Source organism: Macrosteles quadrilineatus, unplaced genomic scaffold (genome assembly GCF_028750875.1).
Source record: "Macrosteles quadrilineatus isolate MER2022 unplaced genomic scaffold, UCM_ALF_1.0 Scaffold_2__2_contigs__length_208266976, whole genome shotgun sequence".
NCBI lineage: Eukaryota > Metazoa > Arthropoda > Insecta > Hemiptera > Cicadellidae > Macrosteles > Macrosteles quadrilineatus.
In genome coordinates, this window is record NW_026542595.1 from 176,989,737 (window position 1) to 177,011,318 (window position 21,582).

Sequence of the window (21,582 nt, forward strand, 5' to 3'; positions counted from 1 at the left end):
GATTTTGTTAGGTTGGTATAGCAGTGAGTTTTCTTATCATAGCAATAACATGGCTTCTTATAACTAGGTTGGTATAGCAGTGAGTTTTCTTATTCAATAACATGGCTTCTTATAACTCCCGCCCCACACAAACATGGCGGCTGGCGACACGCATCTTTGACATTCAGTGCTACCTCCAGTTCAGTGGCAAGGTACAGGTACGCCAAAATCAAGGCGTTTGCGCCGAAATACCATTCACTATACCACGAAAACTAAATATATTTATGGTACAATGGAAATATACAATAAAAGTTCTACACTTTATTCTCATATTTTTTAAGGAATTGTTCTTACATTGGTAATGAGTGAATTTGGTTTATTAGTTTTTGCTATTAGTATGAAAATTAAAAGTACAAGCAACATTTACAAATAAATCGTTCTAAAGGTTTTGTTTTATAATAAAGAGAGTGAAATATTATGTAGTAAACCAGTAAACATGAACACACTCTATACCGGTTCATGTTATGGTCAGAAACTTATCATAGGTACCTACTGGATATTGTTTCCAGCAAACTCGAATGGTAAACTCATAAGGGAACGTGTAATCTATGAGGTATTTTAGCGACGCTGACATCCCAGGATGGCCGTATTTAAAGTGAAGCGAAGGTGAACAAACGATGAGTATTGATTGAATAATGTTGAATGAAGGAGATGACAGCTTTGTCACTGACTGACTCAGTCAGTAACAAAGCTGTCATCTCCTTCATTCAACATGATTCAACACTCATCGTTTGTTCACCAGACTGACTAATTAATAGTGTCGGTTACTGGTTACTGTACTATGCTAATATTAACTGGTCCTTTAGCCAGAATCATATTTTTATTAAATGCACAATAATCAAAGGTCCGTGAAGTTGGCGTACCCATATTAAGGCAGATAAATCCCTAACCGACAACCTTAATATTTCTGCGTGAGCTACGTATGCCTAACGTCGTAGATTAAGTAAAAGTGTTACAACAGTACAAAACTAAGTGGATTCGTTATAGGGAATTGTTTTATATTCTATCAATTTCACGAATATCTTAACGTTAACATATACATTGTGTGGTACGCTTTGAATTAGAAGGAGTATACACTTGGCAGTTGTATAATCAAAGGGAATGTATACTTCTTTGAGATTTTTTTAAGCTCAGAGGTTGGAGTCGTATCGTATTTACATCATTTCCTTCTGCTACACTCACACCACTCACACACTCACACTCCCCTCCCTCCATCTCTATGACATCATTGTCATCTTCCAATTTTCCATTCAATGCATTTTCCATCATTGTTGTAGGTTAGATTATCAAAATGAGAAACTAAAGTTTGAAAATCAGTAATATTAGTTTTATTTATATCTTTTAATCTTCTAAAGATCTAAATCATGGTAAGCTTGACTCCAACTGTTTATTTAGACATATGAAATACACAATTTCCTGTTTTTTACATTCATTATCAAATACAATAATTTGAGGTTAAATCTGTTTCAGCATCATCAAATAATGTTTAAACCTTGGTGGCTTAGGCATAATGTTTCTAGTCTACTGCTGAAAACGACTTGCCGGCCCTTGACTAGCTGTTTACCTACTTCTCATAATAAAGTAAGAACAATAAAATGTTTTTAGGAACTTGGATTTAGCCTATGCTTTATTAATTACTAACTTAACTGGTAGGCCTAACTTAGAACTTTGATCTTAAGACTCCATCAACAATCGATATAGAAAGTTTGGATTTTAGTTAGGCCCTAGTATAATAATAACTTAGGCCTATTATTGAATGTAACAATCTATATAGCAAGTTAGAATTTTAGTTAGGCCCTAGTTTAAGTGTAGTTATCGATTTAATTGATCCTTTTTGTTGTTTAGTGATATATTTGGATAGCCTTTCGAAGTTCCGTCAAACTGTTATTTCCTACTCCATCGTAATTACCGTAGCCTACACTTAACTTATTGGATTTAAAATTATCTTTGTTTTCAATCGTAATCTCTGACTACTAATTTTGAGTAAGTAGGGTAAATTAATTATTATAAATTAAGGACTGTTACCTACTTATTTTAAACATTTCACTCATAGGCCTAACTTAGGCCATTCTGAAATTAAGTGGAATTTCCGCCCAAGATTTTTTGTTAACTTTTTTATAAAAGAATATTTATATTTTGTTATTTTTTAAAGTCTAATAACTTAACAAACTACTTAAATACATATACACCATTTTTAGAGGTCAAGAAAGAAAATAATAAAATTTAAGCTGTAGGCCTATTATATAAGTTATATGTAGTAATTATCCATGGGAGTTACCACCATGGAGGTTACATTTTTCTGTTTATTCAACTGTAAAAGTTGTAAATACTAATCTATAGGTTCATATCTCCAGAGCTAAATGTTATCTGAAAGATAAAAAAGTTAACAAACGCGATAAAGATAAAGATAACAAACGCGAAGAGAACGGTCAGAAACAATTGCTCGATAATTTGAGGTCAGATGCTGATGTCAACCGAGTCTTCTCAAGGGCAGTAGGCCTAATTATGTGGTTTAAATAACCAATCTAATTTTAGTACATTATTTAATATCAACCGGAATAATATAGGATTTTTCATGCGGGAGATAAAACAGGATTTGCTTGGTAGGGTGAGCGGGATTTTTGTTTTATTCTTGTGGAAAGATTGAGTTATTTTTATTCTTCTCCAACATTTAATTTGGAATAGCTCGATGTGCTGTGTTTTTAATTTTGTTTTAAAAGTATATTAATTTGTAAATTACACAAATACTAGTATTGTATACATACAAAAAGTTGTTTGAATACTAACACACAAACAAACTTGTCTTTTAAACGTACTAAAACTTATTTTTGCGTTGAATTTTTTAGGAGCGAGCCAACGATGATTTTTTTTAATTTTCCAATGAAAACCATGAATTCCGCATGAATTTTTTCTGCCCGCCATGGTGGCATCCCTGAAGTTAAAATTTTAGCATATGACATACCGGTACATTATTTGTTGCTCACATGGATTTTACAAGTATAAAAGGTTACCTTGCTAGAAAGAAATTCCAGTTTATTATGGCAGTTTATGAATGGCCCTCAATCCCTCAATACAATAATTAAATGTAAGCTAGGCCTGTACCTGTACATATGTGTGACGAAAAACTAAATTCTCAAAAATGCATAACTGTACTGTTGTTTGAGTAGAATAAACATTAAAAAATAAAGATAAAACATTATTTGATCTAGGGATTTTTTTCTTTGTAATTTCACTGGTATACACCGAAAGCATATGTTTTACCGCTATGGACACCCGTGCGTCACACTTACGTAACGGTCGGTAGTGAACGTCTTAAACCATCCAACATTTAGATTAGGCCTAACCACTTATAGATTAAAGTGAAGGATGCAAGAAATTTCAATTATTGAAGACATAGATACTTCTGTAAGCTTATCCAATGTAAACACACCTACATTAACTTGTATTAATTGGCCTAAAATGATTGTGCTATTTATTTTCATTTCACATTTAGGTTTCTCTAAATTATCTTCAGTGCCAAAGATGCTACTCAACACCCCGACGTCCAAATTTTCTTTCACAATTTGTGGAAAACATAAAACAAGAAATGGCAAAAAACAAAGAGATGAAGGAGAACTTAAAAAAGTTCAGAGAAGAAGCTCAAAGACTCGAACATTCCGAGGCTTTACAAAAAGCTAGGTGAGTTTTACTAAGCTGATAAAGTTCAGAAATATAATAAATGTTGTTCATTAATATAGGTAGGCCTTAATTAATTGCTAAAAAATCTTTAAACTTACTTTGATGCTTAAAGTAAAATAAGTAAGACAAAAAGATTTGTTTAATACACTAGGCCTATTGAATTTTATATCCCAATTTAATGTAAATAAATATTATTTGGACGCTCATTGATCAGTGCAATAAATGGAAAAAATTATCCGTGGGTATATTGAATTTATTAAGCTTGGTCCAAATAGGAAGCTTAGGCTGCAGGTTAGGGCAGTAACTGAAAGTCTGGCGTCAACTATATTTGACGATTGGTAGCGAACGTGTTAATGTATGTCTACACTTGTGAGAATGTTAAAACTTTTTTTAAGGAAATGGCTTTAACTTTAAAATATTGCCCTTTTACACCAACGTCTTGTTTTAAAGAATCACTATTTATAACCCAATGAAAAATAATAACTTGGTTCAGAACCAATTATCCTCAGAATTGAACCAGCAAACCGTGGTTTGATGCTAGCAACTTAAAAGATAAGCCGCTCCCGCTACCCAGTCAGTCATATACCTCTTAAATTCTGAAACTTTTAACTAGAAAACCATGCCATTCTTATGCTTTCATTTTTTATAAAAGGGAAAATAATTACACCCATCGTGCAATCAAACCCGCTTTTACATCTATTCCTTCTATCCACATTACACTTTTTAGTTTGATATGTATGTTATTTGCTTATAAATATGTATGATTCCAGACAAAAATACCAGACGGTTGAGTCCGAAGCTTCCAAAACTTCTGAAGTGCTGCGTGAAAGTTTGGGTTCAATCAAGGATAGAGTTCAAGAAACATTAGATGAAGTTAGCAAAACTGAAATAGCCAAAAAAGCTGGTGAGAAGTTTCAGCTGTTTTCAACTAGTTTTGTAAAAATAATATATTAAGAATTTGTTCTAGTGAGACAAGTGACAACTTCAACCCCATAGACATTCAAAGTCAATTTAAAGAATCTGTATCAGTATCCATAACCAAAACTTAGTATAGGTAGCCTTCAATAGTTCTTTGTCCACTGTAGTTACAACTTTGACTAGTAATACAACTAGACATTCCATCCCCCTAAGTTGTCGCCAGTTTTTTAAATCAAAATCGTCGTAGTTGATGTAAGCGACGGATTGCGCTGATCCAAATCACCAATTTCTGTCGAATACGCAGACATTTTAAAAGTTAAACTAATCTAATGACTTATTGTGAGCTATTAGCAACTAACTGTTATAACCCATACAATAAATGTTCAGATACAATAAATAAGGTAGAAAATAGAATTTTAGGTCCTAGAGCATTCTGTGACTGTGTCACATAACCAACTATGTCATTTTTCTTAAATAACAAATTTGCGACAGCTGTTCCATATAGATGGGAGATCTACTTCAGTAGGCTATCCAAAAGTTACAAAAACTTTGAGTTCACCATGTCTGTTTGAGACTTAATGAATGTGAGACTGGGCTATATTGACTTCTCACAAACATCTATCCCTTTTCATTGATCTCTAGTAAGATAGGACAAGATATATGCTTCAAAATAAAATAATTAATTTTCCATTGTTGTGGTAGGTTTAATTTATTTGTTTATATAAAACATTCTTGTTTGCCGGTTTTACTCTGAGCGGTTTCAAAAAATCTTCTCTGAGCTATTGTTTCAAGAAATTTGTTCAAATTTTGTTCTTTAAACTTGGTTAAAATATGTTTTTTAAGCCTTAAAACATGAAAATACCCAATTTTATAAAAACTATTGTGTAGAGATGAAATTTACAAAAATAATTTTTACATTTTACATTGAAGCATTGCTGTACAGTTGGGTTACGGAGAAAATTACTAAAACTGTACATTCCCTTGTTATTCCACAGCTTACTTTTATTTTGATCACATCTAGCAAAATTTTTTTAGGCTATCCTATGCTATTTACATTGGTACAAAAAAAATTGTCCCTTCCCCAAAGCAAACCTAAGCACTCGTTAGATCTAGGCTAATGTTAATTAAGTATAAGTAGGGAATATATCTGTTTCTGGAAATATTTGAGTACAAATTCAGTCATACTAATTGAAATTAACCTGTTTTGCAGGTTTGCTGCAGCTGGGTTGTTATTACCAACAATTTTCATTAAACTTATGAAACATACTATAACAAAAGTGAACATTACACAGTTGCCTGAAAGTGAACTATGTTTCAGGGCAAATCAGAGAAGAAATTGGAAAAACAGCAAAGGGAGCTGCTGAGTCAATATCTGAAAGCGGCCAAAAACTGGGGAAATCAGGAGCTTTCCAAACGATAAGTCAAACTGCTGCTGCCGTTAAACAGGAGCTTGATACGACAGGCATGCAGGCTTACGTCTACAGGACTCCAGTGAAGTTGAGGATGAGAAAAGATGTCAGCGAACTGCAAGACAACAAGACTGTGGAAGCCAACACAGATGCCACCGGAGTAGAGCTTCACAAAGATTCTAAATTCTATGAAAGTTGGCAGAATTTCAAAGACAATAACCCTTATGTGAACAAAGTGTTGGACTGGAAGATAAAGTATGACGAGAGTGACAATCCGGTCATAAGGGCAACGAGACTTTTCACCGATAAAGTGACAGATGTTATGGGAGGATTGTTTCAGAAAACAGAGCTTTCGGAAACGTTAACGGAAATATGTAAACTAGATCCTAATTTTGACAAGTCTGAGTTTCTCAGGGAATGTGAGACCGATATAATCCCAAATATTTTAGAAGCTATGATTCGAGGCGAGTTGGACATTTTAAAGGACTGGTGTCACGAAGGAGCGTACAATGTTCTGTCCACTCCTCTCAGGCAAGCAAAACAACTCGGGTACAAATTTGCTTCTAAAGTGTTAGATATCGATAATGTTGACTTGTATATGGGCAAAGTTATGGATCAGGGACCTATCCTGGTGATAACGTTTACCTCTCAGCAAATTCTTTGTGTCAAAGACTCTAAAGGAAATGTCATTGAGGGTGACCCGGATAAAATCCTCAGGGTGAATTATACTTGGGTTCTATGTAGGGACAAGACTGAGTTGAATCCTAAGGCTGCTTGGAGGCTACTCGAGTTTGCTGCACAAAGTTCAGAACAGTTAGTTTAAAATTATCATTGATACAATTATTTTTATATCTTTGTTTTAGAAGATTTCTTGACATCTATCCAAAACATAATTTCTGTTTAGAAAATCTCAGTCTTAGCACCCTGTATTATAATTGTTTATTATATGTAAAAATATATATATAGACTGTTAGTTATAGCTGAGTTGTGATTTGTCCCTAGATTTTACAAGATGAACTGTTTTTTTGCATCGATTAATATTTCTGTTTCAATAAAAATTAGTATTCATTTACTGTTCATTCCCATTTTGTTCTGTAATTTTTATACCTACTTTTTGTTTTATTTATTTTTTTGTAAGGACAGATCAAAACTCTAAATGGTGCCCCTTATAAAAAGGGACACCATTGAGATTCTTGTCATTCGCCTTTATTGGGTCTTGATAATGTTTGTAGTGTCCAATCGAAAAGGATCACCACTTACCGACCTTTATGTATCTACTGTCTTGTGAGTAAACAGTATAAGTGTAAATATATTATTACAAGTGTTTTTCGAAGATTTTAGGTAATTGTTTATTGTGTTAATGTTACACTAGAATTCGACTCAAATGTGCAATGTCAGCTTTCTAGTTCTTTGAGGGGAACATCTTAAAATATTTTGAACAATTTGAGCCAGTCTTATACACCTTCCTTTAAAATCAATTGGTATAAAAGATGAATGTGGATGAGTAAATTGCGTAGTGAGTGCATTTTTTGTAATAGAAGAAGTAGTGGAGAATGCTAAGTTAAAGGAAGTTTTGGAATCACTATATAAATAGTAAGAGAATTAGTGGTGAATTCCGCACTATAGTTCATGGAAGATTATGTTTTTTTTTTTAATACTTAAGGATGACTCACAAGTTTGAAACTGTATTGCTGATGCTGGAAGCAGAATTATCTACAGAGGATGGTAGAACGCTCAAAATGTCGTAACGAACGTCCGAGTCCCGCGCATACTGGATTGGTCAGACGGATCCGCCCACGAAAGTGTCCTGGGGTTCATGTTCCAGACTTTCTATCGGACATCCGGGACATCCCGAAGGTGCGGAACGCCATTGACTGCAGTGGGCGCATGTTCATTTAATTCAATGTTTTTAACTTCTGAAAAACCCCGTACCGTACCGACCCAGTGGACGGGCAGCTTAATGGGGAGTATGTTATTTTATCTATACCCCAGCACAAGGAGACTTATCATCCACAGTGGATGATAGAGAAGTCTACTTGTGTTGGGCCACGGCCGCCTTTAACTCCTGGCCCCAGGCCACGGCCTTTAAAGTGGCAACACTGGCAACATTGTCAGTAGTGCTGTTACAGATGTTTAGTTTGGTGGCAGCTAATGCGAATTTGTGTATTTCTTAAGAATGTGAAAGCTTTGGTTCCTGGGCTATGAAAATATTGACTCCATTTGAAATATACAGAAATAAGTTTCAAATTTATATTGTTTTGGCTAAGAACAACACCCTAGTTCAGTCCTAATGAATGATCCGACTGAGTGAGAGATCAACATATTTATATGTGTGTGTTTTTAGTTCTCTTTGGTATTGGATTTCTGGAACTGGATTGACCTGACTCGGAATTGACTAAAGCCCCCCACACACTACCAGACCAGACCTCCAGTCTCCAGACCAGACCGTCTGGTCTGGCGTCTGGCACTTGTCTTATCGTGTGTGGGGCTGTCTGCAGACCGATTTTCTCGGACCAGACTGTCTGCGTGTCTGATGGTTGAACCCTCAGACCACAGACGGTCTGAGGTTCCCCCACCATTATTTTTGTCTGGTCTGTGAGTGTGTAGCGCTGTCTGTCAGACGGCCGACCATCGTGACAATCTTCATCCATTTGTTGGAGTTCTCACCACGGTCTCTCAATTACGAATTAGGACCGTCTGGTCTGGGAGTGTGTAGAGCCGTCCAAGACGGTCTGGTTGCAGCCAGACGGTCTGGTCTGGAGGTCTGGTCTGGTAGTGTGTGGGGGGCTTAAGCCCCCGTAAATAGCTTAAGCCCCCCACACACTACCAGACCAGACCTCCAGACCACTTTGGCAATGAAGGTTTACTAATCGCAAAAATAGTTCTGTTCATAAAATAAAATTATAAATGCCTCAAATTCAATTTTATTATTTTTTAATTATAAAATTAAACTATCATAACCTAACCGAACTAACCAAACTTGCTGATAATGAAATAATATAACAACAGTTTAGTAATAGAAAAAAAAAATTCTGTTTAGGCCTATTAAATAAAATTAGAAATTACTCAATTGAAATTTTAATGACTTAATAATAAAATTAAACTGTCATAACCGAACCAAACCAACCAAACTTGCTGATAATAAAAAAATCGTGGACAAAAAGTTAATGTTATCAACGGGATTGGAACCCGGGACCTTCGGCATATCAGCCAGGCACGTTGACCACTAAACCACCAAGGCCGACGGCTACAGATGGTTTTGTCACGGTAATGGCGTTCACTCAGCTAATAAGAAACCCACAGCTGTCATCGTAGCCTCTTCTATACCTCCCCTGAGTAAATACCAAATACTGTCTGGTTTTCTGTCCGTCTGTCTGCTGTCATTGCTGTCAAATGACTCAAATGAAATGTCAATCAATGGCGGGCCAATCTCTATTCACTCATGAAATAAGGGACTCAATTTTTCATTAATGTTTTCTGCTGTTGTAAATTGATTATTAGTAGGCTTTAAAAATTACCTGATTGTTCGTTGCAATTTCAATTTCAATCGAATAGCCTACTAAGTACTAACGCCTATGAACCGGTTTACATTCATTTCTTGACGCAGTTATTGTTGTAGGTTAGCTCACTTATTTTCTTTACCAATATTATCAATTAGGATGTTTGTTTATAATGGTTACAATTTAATTGACAAATAGTTAAATCGCAGCCTGTAACTAATTTTTATGGTTTCACTTAAAACCATCAAAAGCAAATATAATGTCACTAAAATATTGTTCTACAGGATAAATTGAGTTAGTTCCAAGGCCTAGTTGACCAAACAAGATCAATTTCAGTTCTGTCATTTTGCAATAACTTAAACTAGGCTTAGCACTAGCAATTAAATCCACGTTTGCCAAGTAAACTTAATCACTTTTGAAATGTAACTTACCTCATAAGAAAATTGCACTGCCTTTTCAAATTACTTATAGACCTACCGGTACAGAGAACTTAGGCCTATGTGTAATTTATTAGAGTTGAAACAGTCAGGGTTCATTATAGTAGCAAGGCGTAGTTCACAAGTTTCCTTTAATCTCATTCTCACTAAATTAAGCTATTTTTCATGGTTTGTCAAGCTAGAACCCAATTTATAATTGTGGTTGGATTACTCTGGGAAGTCTGTAAGCTAGCCTTCCTGCAGTTGGCCCGGAGCTGCTGCATCTGGTGCCGACCTTTTCTCAATCCCTATTTATTACTCCTAGAAATCCTTGCATACTGTAGACCATTTTAGACAGTTAAGGGGAAGATTTTCTGGGTTCTTTTTTACCTACCGTAAATCAGAAACTGCTGGTTGTTTGTTCAAAGTTAGGGTGAGGTGGAGGGGATCGTGTGGCTTTGGTTCAAACCGCCTAAACTTTGTGAACAGAATATAGTAACCTACTGTATTTAACTTAGTAGATTATTCTCAGACTTTGAGTTGTTACCTTTTTAAATTAATTTCAGGTAGAAAGGTGTGTTTAAAGGTTGCCAGATGGCTACCGAAAAGAACAGACGGAGCACTGCTGCGCAGTACTTTATGGATGACGAAGAGGATGAAAGGAATCCTAAAACAACAAGTCAAAGGGTGAGTTTGGCTACTTAAAAAATTGTAACAGGTAATTTTTATGTAGGTTTGAATATCGGGTAATTATTTATCCTATTTACACTGGGATTTGATGTAATTTTGATATGCCTACTTACAGTAGGCCTATTTTTAACGCTGAATCCAAAAATGCAATCAGTTTTGGTCGGAGAGATTCCTAAGTGGCCGCAGTGCCGGATTTAAGGTACCTGAGGCCCTAGGCCCAATTACTCGAGAGGCCCCCAACCCAGTCGTGGAAATTCCGTGTGATCGCGGAAAAAAAACTCGGGAACATCGAAAACTGTAAGATGAAAGGTTAACTGTAAGAAAGGACCACGAGGTCCTAAGTTCACTTCAATAAAGAAGGATTTTCATTTCATTTCAACGTCTACCATGGATTCCAATCACGGGGACATCATCATTGACACCCGCGACTGCGGCAATTCGTGAACATCTTTTTCTGTTGGTCACAATTACGGGGACATCATCATTGACACCCACGACCGCGGTAAACTTTTGAACATCTCCCATGGGCCGCGATCACGGGGACATCATAATCGAAACCAGTGACTTCGGCAAAATTCGTAAACATCTGTTGGTCACAACATCAACGGGGATATCATCGTCAACACCCACGACCGCGGCAAAACTGTGAACATCTCCTATGAGCTTAAACCACAGGGACATCATCATTGTCACCAGTGACTGCGGCAAAATCAAATCGTAAACATCTGTTGGTCATGGGGATATCATCATTGACAACCACGACCACGGTAAAATCGTGACATCTCCCGTGGGCCGCAATCACGTGGACATCATCTTCTACACCAGCGACCGCGGCAAAATCCTGAAAATATCCTGTGAGCCGAAATCACAGGGACATCGTCATCGTTGTCACCAGAGGCCACGGAAAAATCGTGACCATCTCCTGTTGGTCACAATCACGGTGATATCAACATCGACACCTATGACCACAGCAAAATCGTTAACATTTCCCGTGGGCTGCAATCACAGGGACAACATAATCAACAAATGGAACCTGTGGGACCGTGGCAAAATAGTGAACATCTACCATGGGCCACGATCGTGAGGCCATCATCATCGACTCCCGCGACCGCTATAAAATCGCGAATTCTGTTGTGGGCAGTGATCATCGTTGTCACTTGCAATCGCAAATAGTTGATCAAAAATTTTTTTATAGAATTTTGTTTTGTCAATTCTTTGCGGCCCCCTTTTGCTTGCGGCCCTAGGCCACGGCCTAGTCGGCCTAGTGGTAAATCCGGCACTGAGTGGCCGTACAGTTATATAATTAATATGAAGCTTCAGTTTTGTTGATTTATTAACATATTTGTGGTATGGACGAGTCCAAGTTCTAATGGCGACTAACACTAAAAGGGGTGGAAGGTTTGTGGAGTGGAAACAGCTGTCAGTTGTTTACATTCTAGATACTAAACAGACAAAACCACAGGCGACGCCATGAGAGCAAAATCAGAGTTACAATATGCAATAACTAGATTTGAAAAAGAAAATGGACTTTGGTGCTGTTTATAAAGTGCTGCGCATTTTTGATATCCTTATTTCATTGTGTTTCACCCACTATTTCAATTGTGCAAAACCAGTCTGGAAGTTGCATAAATTAATGAGTCGGTTCATTATAACCTAACCTTTACCTTCCTAACCTAACCTCACTTCAAAACACTTAATACAGTCACGAATCCACTTAAAACCCGACCTACCTTCCTCACATGCCTAAATAAGAACTGATTATTTGGTTTGGTTTCAAAACGAATTGATTTGATTTCATTCCGCATTAGATCAAGTACAAACAGTTGTTTGCTCTTCTCACTCAGTCCTCACTCCTCACTCTTCACTCAGTACGGACCCGTCCAGACCACGCCATATTACCATCACCTTCAGTACCGCTCAATTATCCTTAGATTTGTAATTCTAACCTTCGTTTTACGGCCACTACGGCCGCTTAGGAATCTCTCCGACAAAAACTGATTGCATTTTTTGATTCAGCGTTAAAAATAGGCCTACTGTAAGTAGACATATAAAAATTACATCATATCCCCGTGTGAATACGGTAAATATTTGCCGAATATCGATATATAGGCCTAGGGATTATAGTTCGGTTCGATATATTAGGTATCGCATATGTTTACCAACGTAACATCGAATTGAGTTACAATCTGTTTAAATTTACGTTGTTTATGCTTTGTTTTAGTAAACTATTAATAATTTATTTTTGGGTTTCCTTTTTTTTTGCACCACCCGGTATAAGTTAGGCCTCTTGACGTTTAATCCGATAGGCTAATATATCGCAGATTCTCTGCGGAACTCTATCCTAAATATTTAGTAGCCCCTACTCCATTGAGGTGGATCTGGTGTGTACCTACCCAAAGGAGGGTTTGAGGTTAGAACTCCCTGTTTGCCCTAGATAAAAATGTTGGAACACATGTAAACTCAAGCAAACAAATTTTCCAACAAAATGGGCAAATAAAATGCCGGTAAGCAGCCTAAGGCTAGAGCAGTGCAAGAGAACTCTGGAGAGTAATTTCCCTAAGTCACCTTGTATGCGACCATTAACGAACGCTCCTATCCTGGTGATAAATCCAGAGTTGTGCAGGTCTGCCTTTTCGGCCGCAGGTTTTTTTTAAGATTAAAGGTTCAAAAGGTAAAAAAACAAAATACCTATAAAATTCTATTATTTAAACTGATGTTACTCACAGAATGACTTAAGGCCTATTTTTAATAGGCCCTAAACTAAAATAGAGTCTGAAATTTTTTTTGAATTTTGGCAAGTTTCTTAAACATTTTTAATTAGCCTAAAATTAAAATCATCTTAGCATAACGTCCTATTGCTTAGTTTTTTATCTCTCTTTCTGTACTTCATGTCGACGCCAGAGACAATGTATATAGTGTTCTCAAATATTACTTTTAGGGAAAGTGGTCCGAACCCATATTTTGGATGTGCAGGAATTGAACCCGTCCCTCCTGCACTGGAGTCCAATACGCTAACCACGAGGCTAGCAACACACCCTGTTGCCTAATTAACTGTTGCCCATAGACTCTTAAAATTTATAGTAGAGATCCCATATCTTGTACCAGCGTCACAATTTTTTATGAAATAAGAACGTACCGGTACGTAGTTGAATGAGCCATTTACATTGGCATAGTGCCTAAAATTCTTTTTTATCTAATTTTTTTGTTGCAGAGTTAATTAATGTGACATATAAAATTCCATAGACCTAGTTTACAATATCCAACCAGTTTTACTTAAAAAGATTTTGTCTTCGACGCAAATCATAGCCTTCTCCAATATAAGGCCGTGGTGAGACAAAAGTGGCAACACTGCTGTAAATCTTAAAAGCTGTTGCATTAATTTTTAATGGAACATATAAGCAATGTTTATGATTAGGCTACACTTTTGTTATTACAGTACTATTATTAAGTTACCATGGGATTTGCATTCCGATGCGACGTTGCCAAACACCAAAGCCGTGTCCTTGTACTAAACTATGTCTATAAAGAATAAAAAAACAACTTGTTCCATTTTTATTAGGGGAAGAAATGCCTAGTTTTATCTGTTGTCAAAGTCGAGAAAACCACAAAAAAGGTGCACATTCTAACAACGGTACTAGGCCTATATTTACCGTTAAATTGTCAGTGGAATTAATGACTTGTTTTAGGTTGTTGACTGGCTGAATGAAGCAAGCTTAACAGCAGCTAGCAATAAAGTAGAGCTGTTGAGCAAGGTACAAGAGGCCATAGTACACAAAGAATCTGCACTGTTAGACAACTTCCTTGATGAAATGTTAGCTTTTCAGTCTGACAGAAATTCCGATGTCAGAAAATTCATTGTTGGATTCATCGAAGAAGCAAGGTAAGCTTGTTAAATTATTGAGTTTGGTTGAAAGGATTTGTTGCTCAAATATAGGCTACCGGTATAGGAAATATATGTGAAATCTAAATAAAACTTTTTGACTCTTTCTAGTTTGATTACATATTTCAGCACGAGCTTCAGGTTCAAGTCTTTGTAGCATTCTTATCCATTAATCACTCAATAGGAAAAGTTAGAAAGACAATTTGTTTCCAAAATTAATATTTCTTAACCGTGTTATAGTTTTCATCCTTAATAGTTAAGCTTCAAGGCCAGGAAGTAGGCGTTAAGGGTACAAGCATGATAGTTCTTGTGCAAGGATTTTTTATGCCGGTACTTTAAATGCCTTTCCTGATGAATTGCTTACGATATAAATACCATCTATTAACTTGTTTTTTGCCACACTACCAGCAAAAAATATACAGGGTAGGTAATTAAAACACAACCTATGGCTACATCCAAACACAACGATGTGTAGCTTCGTTGAGAGCCTACTGAAGATACTTTTACTACACCTTTTTGAAAAAAACTTTCATGTGCGTGTGAGAGTGTTTGGACAAAATTACTGACCCCAGCTGACTTTACTCGTCCCTTTCTGTAAACAACAACTTTCTTGTCATTAAAGATTACAGAAACCAGTGTCTTCCTGTGTAGGGTAAAAAATTATTCAATATAAAATTAATTAATTAATATAAAAAAAATAATTTAAAATAAAAATTAATTTAATATAAAATTATTTAACAAAGTTTTTGTAGGCTAAATAACCTTATAGGAACTAATGCTTAAAATGTTTGAGTAGAAAGTATCTAATTCAAATTTCTTTTAACTTGCCTAACTGCTTTATTTCAATATTAAACATAATGCGATTCAGTTAAAGTACAGGGTGGCACAGAAAAACGGGTAATTTTGAAATAATCATAATAAATTAAGAAAATTGTAAAAAATAATCTTTAATGGTGAAAATGTGTTGGTCAAGTGTAGAAAATAAATAAGAAATGTTTGAAATAGGAATAAAGTTAAAAATAACATTTTAAAAATCGCTTCAGTAAAGGGCTGTCGTTTGGGCCTATTTGTTCAATTGAATTTGAAGAATGTGGCAAATCGAATGTCAACAGGCCTATTCGCACTTTATCGATTATCAAAATTTTGTAAACTTGAATCGCTAAAATTGGTTTATTTTGCTCATATTCACTCACATTTATCCTTTGGTATAAGTATTTATGGAGGAACATCACAAGCTAATTTAGACAGAATTTTAATTCTCCAGAAAAGTGCCATACGCATTATGTTAAATTTGGATTGGCAAGATTCTGTTTGGGAAAAATTTGAAGAACTAGGCATAATGTCTGTATATAGCTATTATATCTATCAATGTATATTATATACTGTCCAAAATTAAAATAATGTCTCACTGGTAGGGGATTCTCATCAATACTGTACCAGAAACAGAAATAACTATGCAACACCTTCACATGGATTAAGATTTTTTGAAAAAAAAACAATACAATGCTCTTCCAACAAAACTAAAGGACTATACAAGGACTACAAAATTTAAAAATAATCTAAAAATTTACTTTTAACCAATCCCCTGTACTCAAAAAATGAATATTTCCTCCTACATAATATATTAGAATAAGAACTTTTTCAATAATGATTATATCTTGTACTTTTTTAGATGCATTATGATTTTGATCCAATGTAATGACGCCATTCGTGCACATGTTTCAAAGTATGAATAAAGTTGATTTCATTTCATTTCAAAGACTTAGCATTATGCGACGCAATGTGTCCTCTGGGATTTTGGCGACACGTTCTTCGATCTGAGTCTTGAGCTCAATAAGATTTCTTGGCCTAGTCAGGTACACAACGCTCATTAGATGTCCCCGTAGAAAGAAGTCGCACACTGAGAGGTCTGGAGACCTTGGAGGCCAAATAGCGTTAGCATTCCTTGAAATGATGCGCTCCCCAAACAAACGTCTGCATGCAGCCATTGACAGATTGGCAGTGTGTGAGGCCTCCATCTTGTTGAAACCAGGTTTGCTGAATTTCAATATCTGGAAAAGCGTGAGGCCGTGGAGAAAAAAATGTCTCCAGCATATGAATGTAACGTTGAAATGTGACAGTTACAGTGGGACCATCTTCATCCTCAAAAAAGTAAGGTCCAATCACACCACAACAAGACACTGCACACCACACAGTAACTTTGGGACTGTGTAACGGACGTTGATGAAGTTCAGTGGGATTTCGTTGAGCCCAGTAACGCATGTTCTGCTTATTGACATGTCCATTTAAATTAAAGTGACAGACATCCAAACATTTGCAGCTGTTGCACTGTCACCATTTTTGTAGTACGCTCTCACGGCGACTGCACGCTCCGCACCACTCCACTGCTCCTTCTCAACTAAATGTCCATTACTACTTGGCGTCATGACTTCCGTTTCTCATTCCTACAAGACATATAGGTGTACCAATAACGACTTCAAAATTTCCCGTTTCTCTGCGTCACCCTGTATAAAAATTGAAATACAATATTAACATAAGTACTTATATTTAACCAATTGACCTAAAAATGATAATCTGTTTTTTTAGTAAAAAAGACTCTGATCTTCTACCAAGAGTGTTGCCGAGCTTACAAATGCTTTTGGCAGATTCAAGCGCCCAGGTTCAGAAGAGGGTAATACAAGCATTTAACATTGTTTACCGGAATGTTCTTGCTTGGGTGGCAAAAGCTACAACAGTGAGCGATGATATGAACTTGGTGTGGAGCATCCAGTCCAACATTAAAAAGATGATTATTGATATGGTTGACAGTGAGAATGACGGGTAAGTTTGTCTTTAACATCGTATCATGCATGATTGAAGTAGGCTGTAATTTATTTTTCCCTTCTTTGTGTAACTGTCCAGCTCGAGTGGTGTAAGGGACAAATTAATAACTGGTGGTTGGGAGCTTGAATTAATTTATTACAACACTAGATCACACACGGCAGAAACATTGATTAAATATGTCAATCGGGGTTCACAAACTAATCACAATGTTTAGATTTACGATCTGGTTATGATAATACAAAAATTTACATTGTTTAAAATAGGCGAGTGGACGGACGAGCTACCGCGTAATTAACACTTCAACATCTCACGCGCAACTAGTCAAAAATCGACGCAATGCTGAAAGCCTGCGGTGTCTCAGCCAATCATTTATTTGACAATTCAATTATTTTACATAGGTCTATATACAGAAATTTAATTTTAGCAGGTTAATTCGTCCGATAATGTTGAAGTAAAACTTATCCCATCGTAACCAACCCAAAACTGCATTATTATGGTTGTATAACCGCCGTAGCGCGCTGTATAAGGGTGGTCTCTGGATAATACCAAAGTACCAAGCCAAGAATATATCCTATAGTGATGAAACTATGGAGTTATATTAAAATTTAATATTTGTGAAGCCCCAGTTATTGTATTTCACCAAATATATTCATCTGTTTTGTTTTGTGCCAATAGGCCTAGATATACCAACATTTTTAGACTACACCCAACCCAAAAGCTCAGTTTCAAGATAGCCTACTTTTAAATTCCTTACTACTTAACTTATATCTAATTATAAGTTAGTTACCGGTATTTGCTAATTTAACCTAATAAATATTGTTTCAAATTTAATCTAGGGTAACTTAATGTACAATTTTATTATCTTGTAATTTTTTTTAGGATCCGTACCCATTCAGTAAAATTTTTGGAAACATTGGTTCTGCTACAAACATATCCTGAAGCTGACAGTTTGCGTAGAGAAAATGATTTTTCACTGGAAGATATCCCAATGGGATTGAAGATTGCAAGAAGAAGAAAGCTTGAAGAAGAAGCACTGTAAGTACTAGAATAAGAATAAGAATAAGAATAAGAAAGTTTATTGCCATTGACCAAGTTGTACATAGGAATAGGCATTGTCAAATTACATTAAATAAAATATTACTAAACATGTTCATATCTATAGGTAACAAAGATTGAGAATAATGATTGAGAGTTCTTGATTTACAGGATGAATGATTTGGCTTTAATTTTATAATTCATGAAGTCCTTAACTGAGTAAAATGGGTTAGCTACAAGCCAGTTATGAATTTTTGTACTAAGGAAACATATTAATCAGTAGTGTAATAGAAGTTTTCAATTAAGCTCAAAATTAATTTCCATGTTTGATTTGTTATGAAACCTCTATAAAATTTACAGAAAAGTGAACCTTATTATAATGATAAACCTGAACATTAAGTCAAGCCTAATACTACGTAAACAAGCAAAATATCTTACATTTTAATGAAAAAACACCAAATAACCAAAGATTTAAAATGAGGGCCCTTGTGAGCCTACAAATAAAGAACAAGTAAAAAGGTTGAAAAATCTTTTTAATTTTCATGTATTTTAAACCAACGATTATAAAAGCACATTTTAGTTGGACAATTTAACCATAAAACATTATACTGGCTGCTAAATCAGTTATGGTTGTGTCCAACCAACGTTGTAAATTCCAATTCAATCACTCAGCATGTCTCTGAGCAGGGTTTGTAATAATGTGTATGTGGTTGCCATGTTTTGAAGTATGGAGTCAGCCAGTTACACGATTTACTGCTTTCTTTGCTGCTTCTATAATTTTGCCCCCCACATCAGACATTGCTGCTTGATACTCTGATCTTTTTGAAATTTGTGAAATTGCAGTAAAAACAGGTCTTGAAATCTGAAACCAAAACATACGCTTGTTTAAAATTGTTTGTAGTTTTCACAGCTGTTAAAACTCAAAATTGTCACTATTTGCATGTTGCCTGGAGTAATTCACATGATAATTTGTAATTTTTATATCAATTCAATTCTTTTAGACAGTGATGCACACTTCTGTGTCAGTTTTAAACTGAATATGAATGAAGAGTGATTGTAAAATGGAGTGAGGTGATCTGTGTAGCTTTGTTACTGACTAAGACCAGCTGTCTCATTAACTTTATGCTCAACGGCCAAGGACAGCTTTTGGGTCCAGTTTTAAACCATCAAAAAGCATCCCATAAAGTCCTAATTTTGAAGATTCTTTTGGGATAGTAGTCTTGCCCCAATGGGAAAGGGTCAGCTCTGGCACAAGGAACAATAATGTACACTTCACACTAAATATCTCACTGTCACAGACCGAATTTTCAACCAAGGATGGTTCGAGTTGCTCATCGATCATTGTATCTAAATATGCATATTTCCTTCTAACTCAAACCTTTTTAGTTGAAAATGCTGTGAGTGACTGCAAAATATTCTCACATTTGTATGTAGCATAAATTTGTGTTTCTTGTGCCAGCATGAACTCTTTCATTCAGGAAAATCTGCAATACTAGTAAAAACCCTCATAATAATCCTTATGAGACAGTGTTATCAAATTCTTTTACCCCATGTCTTTAGCTTTTATCATCTTTTGGTCAAAATATAATGAAGAAAAATAAAAAACACTGTTAGATAAGGTATAATGCCTATGTGGTGAAAAACCCCTGTTTGTGAAGATTTTGTTGGCTTCATTCACTTTTATATCCTGTCTGGTGATATCCACATCCAGGACTCATCATGTACATTTAGATACATACACATAAGCTTCGTTAGTCATTCAGCTGATAGTTGTTCAGTGGGAACAACCCACAAAAATCAAGTCTACCTATCCTGAAGAAACGGGGCGTTTTTCTGGTTCCGTTACACATCGGACTTAATCCCCGGGACGATAGTGTGTAATATGTGTGTGAGTCTAACTGTATATGACGAGTACTGCATATCACTAGACAATAATAAAGGTGAGTGAAGCCCACACAATTTTTACAAACGAATTATACCTTGCCTAAAAGTATGTCATTTAAAAATATAAAAAACCTATACATAATAATCCAGAAAACATGAATATGCGTTTATAGATTAACAATATGTTGTTTCTATGGACAAAGCTATCCAAGGTATCTCACTTATTATTACACACTTATCTATTAGTCATATTAGGTGGAGAAGGTGTCACAGGTTATTTGGGTTATTTAGGTCGCAGAAGGTGGAGTTGTGACAGTAGTGTGAAAACCATAATAAAGCAATACTATTGGGAATTGACATACTATTTGTTTCTAAAAGTGGTTAAACAGCCTTAATAAATAATCTGCAACAGAAGTTTAAAATTTAAAATATATATAATAATAAATTCTAAAGTTTGTATTAGGTTTGTGTGACCTAAGTAGGCCGTAAAATGTTTCTATGTACTCACTGGAGAAGAAACTGATGTTAAGAAACTGGCTATTAATAAAATACATTGCCAGAAGGTAAACTTCATTTTAGCTTGATTTCAAACTACTGAAGATTTTAGTGTGTTTTTGCTCAATGTTTGTGAGTTAACTGATAATGTGTGTCATAAATTATGTTAATTAACCTGTCAAGTATGGAACGTCAGGTGTAAAATACAACACAGCTGTCTTGGGTGATAATTAATATAACGTAAATTATTTTTGTAAGGTAATCTTTTGTAGTTTTTAGAGAATGTTTAATAGTTTACATAGAGAATAAAAACCCCTTGTCGAGTATTGTTACAGTTTCAATAAGCTGAAATAGTAATACATAATCTTAAAATGGTACTGTACACCCCAATTTGTTGTTGTTCCAAGCAACTGGACCTTATGGTACAACCTACAATTTTAACAACTCTAAAATCATTGGAATGTGTCCAAAACTGTAAGTTACAAAATCAAGAGCTCCAACAAAGTAGAGTCAAATAATCAGTTGTATTTTATGGGTTTCTAACTCTAAAACCTAACATGAAAGAAGCTATCTATAAGTCAACCTATTAGTTTTACTAGGTTAAAAAATTGACGTCTTTGTCACTAAATCAGTAATTTATATTTAGCAAACTGTTGGTGGCCCAATTCAACTATCCACTTCGTCCATTTGGATTTTGAAACAGGCAACAAATTTAACTAAGCGATGAAATGCCTTAATTCTATTAGTAAAGATAGCATATTCTGTAAAGATTGGCGAGCTAGAGTGACAAAATTTGTGAAGACACAAAAACAAAT

General features: G+C 35.5%; 2 protein-coding genes across 2 annotated transcripts in view; both read left to right on the top strand.

The window, feature by feature from the left end:
• Positions 1 to 1,275: 1,275 nt before the first annotated feature.
• Positions 1,276 to 7,123, top strand: LOC128986186 (mitochondrial import inner membrane translocase subunit TIM44-like). Its single transcript, XM_054406382.1, has 5 exons — positions 1,276 to 1,406; positions 1,510 to 1,620; positions 3,533 to 3,717; positions 4,488 to 4,621; positions 5,954 to 7,123. Exons 1-5 carry the CDS (start codon positions 1,404 to 1,406, stop codon positions 6,865 to 6,867), a joined length of 1,347 nt encoding a protein of 448 aa, XP_054262357.1. The 5' UTR covers positions 1,276 to 1,403; the 3' UTR covers positions 6,868 to 7,123.
• A 2,339-nt stretch (positions 7,124 to 9,462) lies between these two features.
• LOC128987036 (symplekin-like) overlaps positions 9,463 to 21,582 on the top strand; it is a 48,556-nt gene continuing 36,436 nt past the window's right edge. Inside the window, exons 1-5 of the mRNA XM_054407699.1 lie at positions 9,463 to 9,663; positions 10,527 to 10,647; positions 14,337 to 14,530; positions 17,117 to 17,350; positions 18,233 to 18,388. Of these exons, the coding sequence (XP_054263674.1) occupies positions 10,555 to 10,647; positions 14,337 to 14,530; positions 17,117 to 17,350; positions 18,233 to 18,388 (677 nt within the window). The 5' untranslated portion in view covers positions 9,463 to 9,663; positions 10,527 to 10,554. The remainder of the gene's footprint in view (positions 9,664 to 10,526; positions 10,648 to 14,336; positions 14,531 to 17,116; positions 17,351 to 18,232; positions 18,389 to 21,582) is intronic.

Bases quoted from the DNA above. Each gene is read 5' to 3' on its own strand.
- LOC128986186 (XM_054406382.1), top strand. The intron at 3,718-4,487 runs GTGAGTTTTACT...GTATGATTCCAG, and splicing joins GAGGCTTTACAAAAAGCTAG to ACAAAAATACCAGACGGTTG. The intron at 4,622-5,953 runs GTGAGAAGTTTC...ACTATGTTTCAG, and splicing joins TGAAATAGCCAAAAAAGCTG to GGCAAATCAGAGAAGAAATT.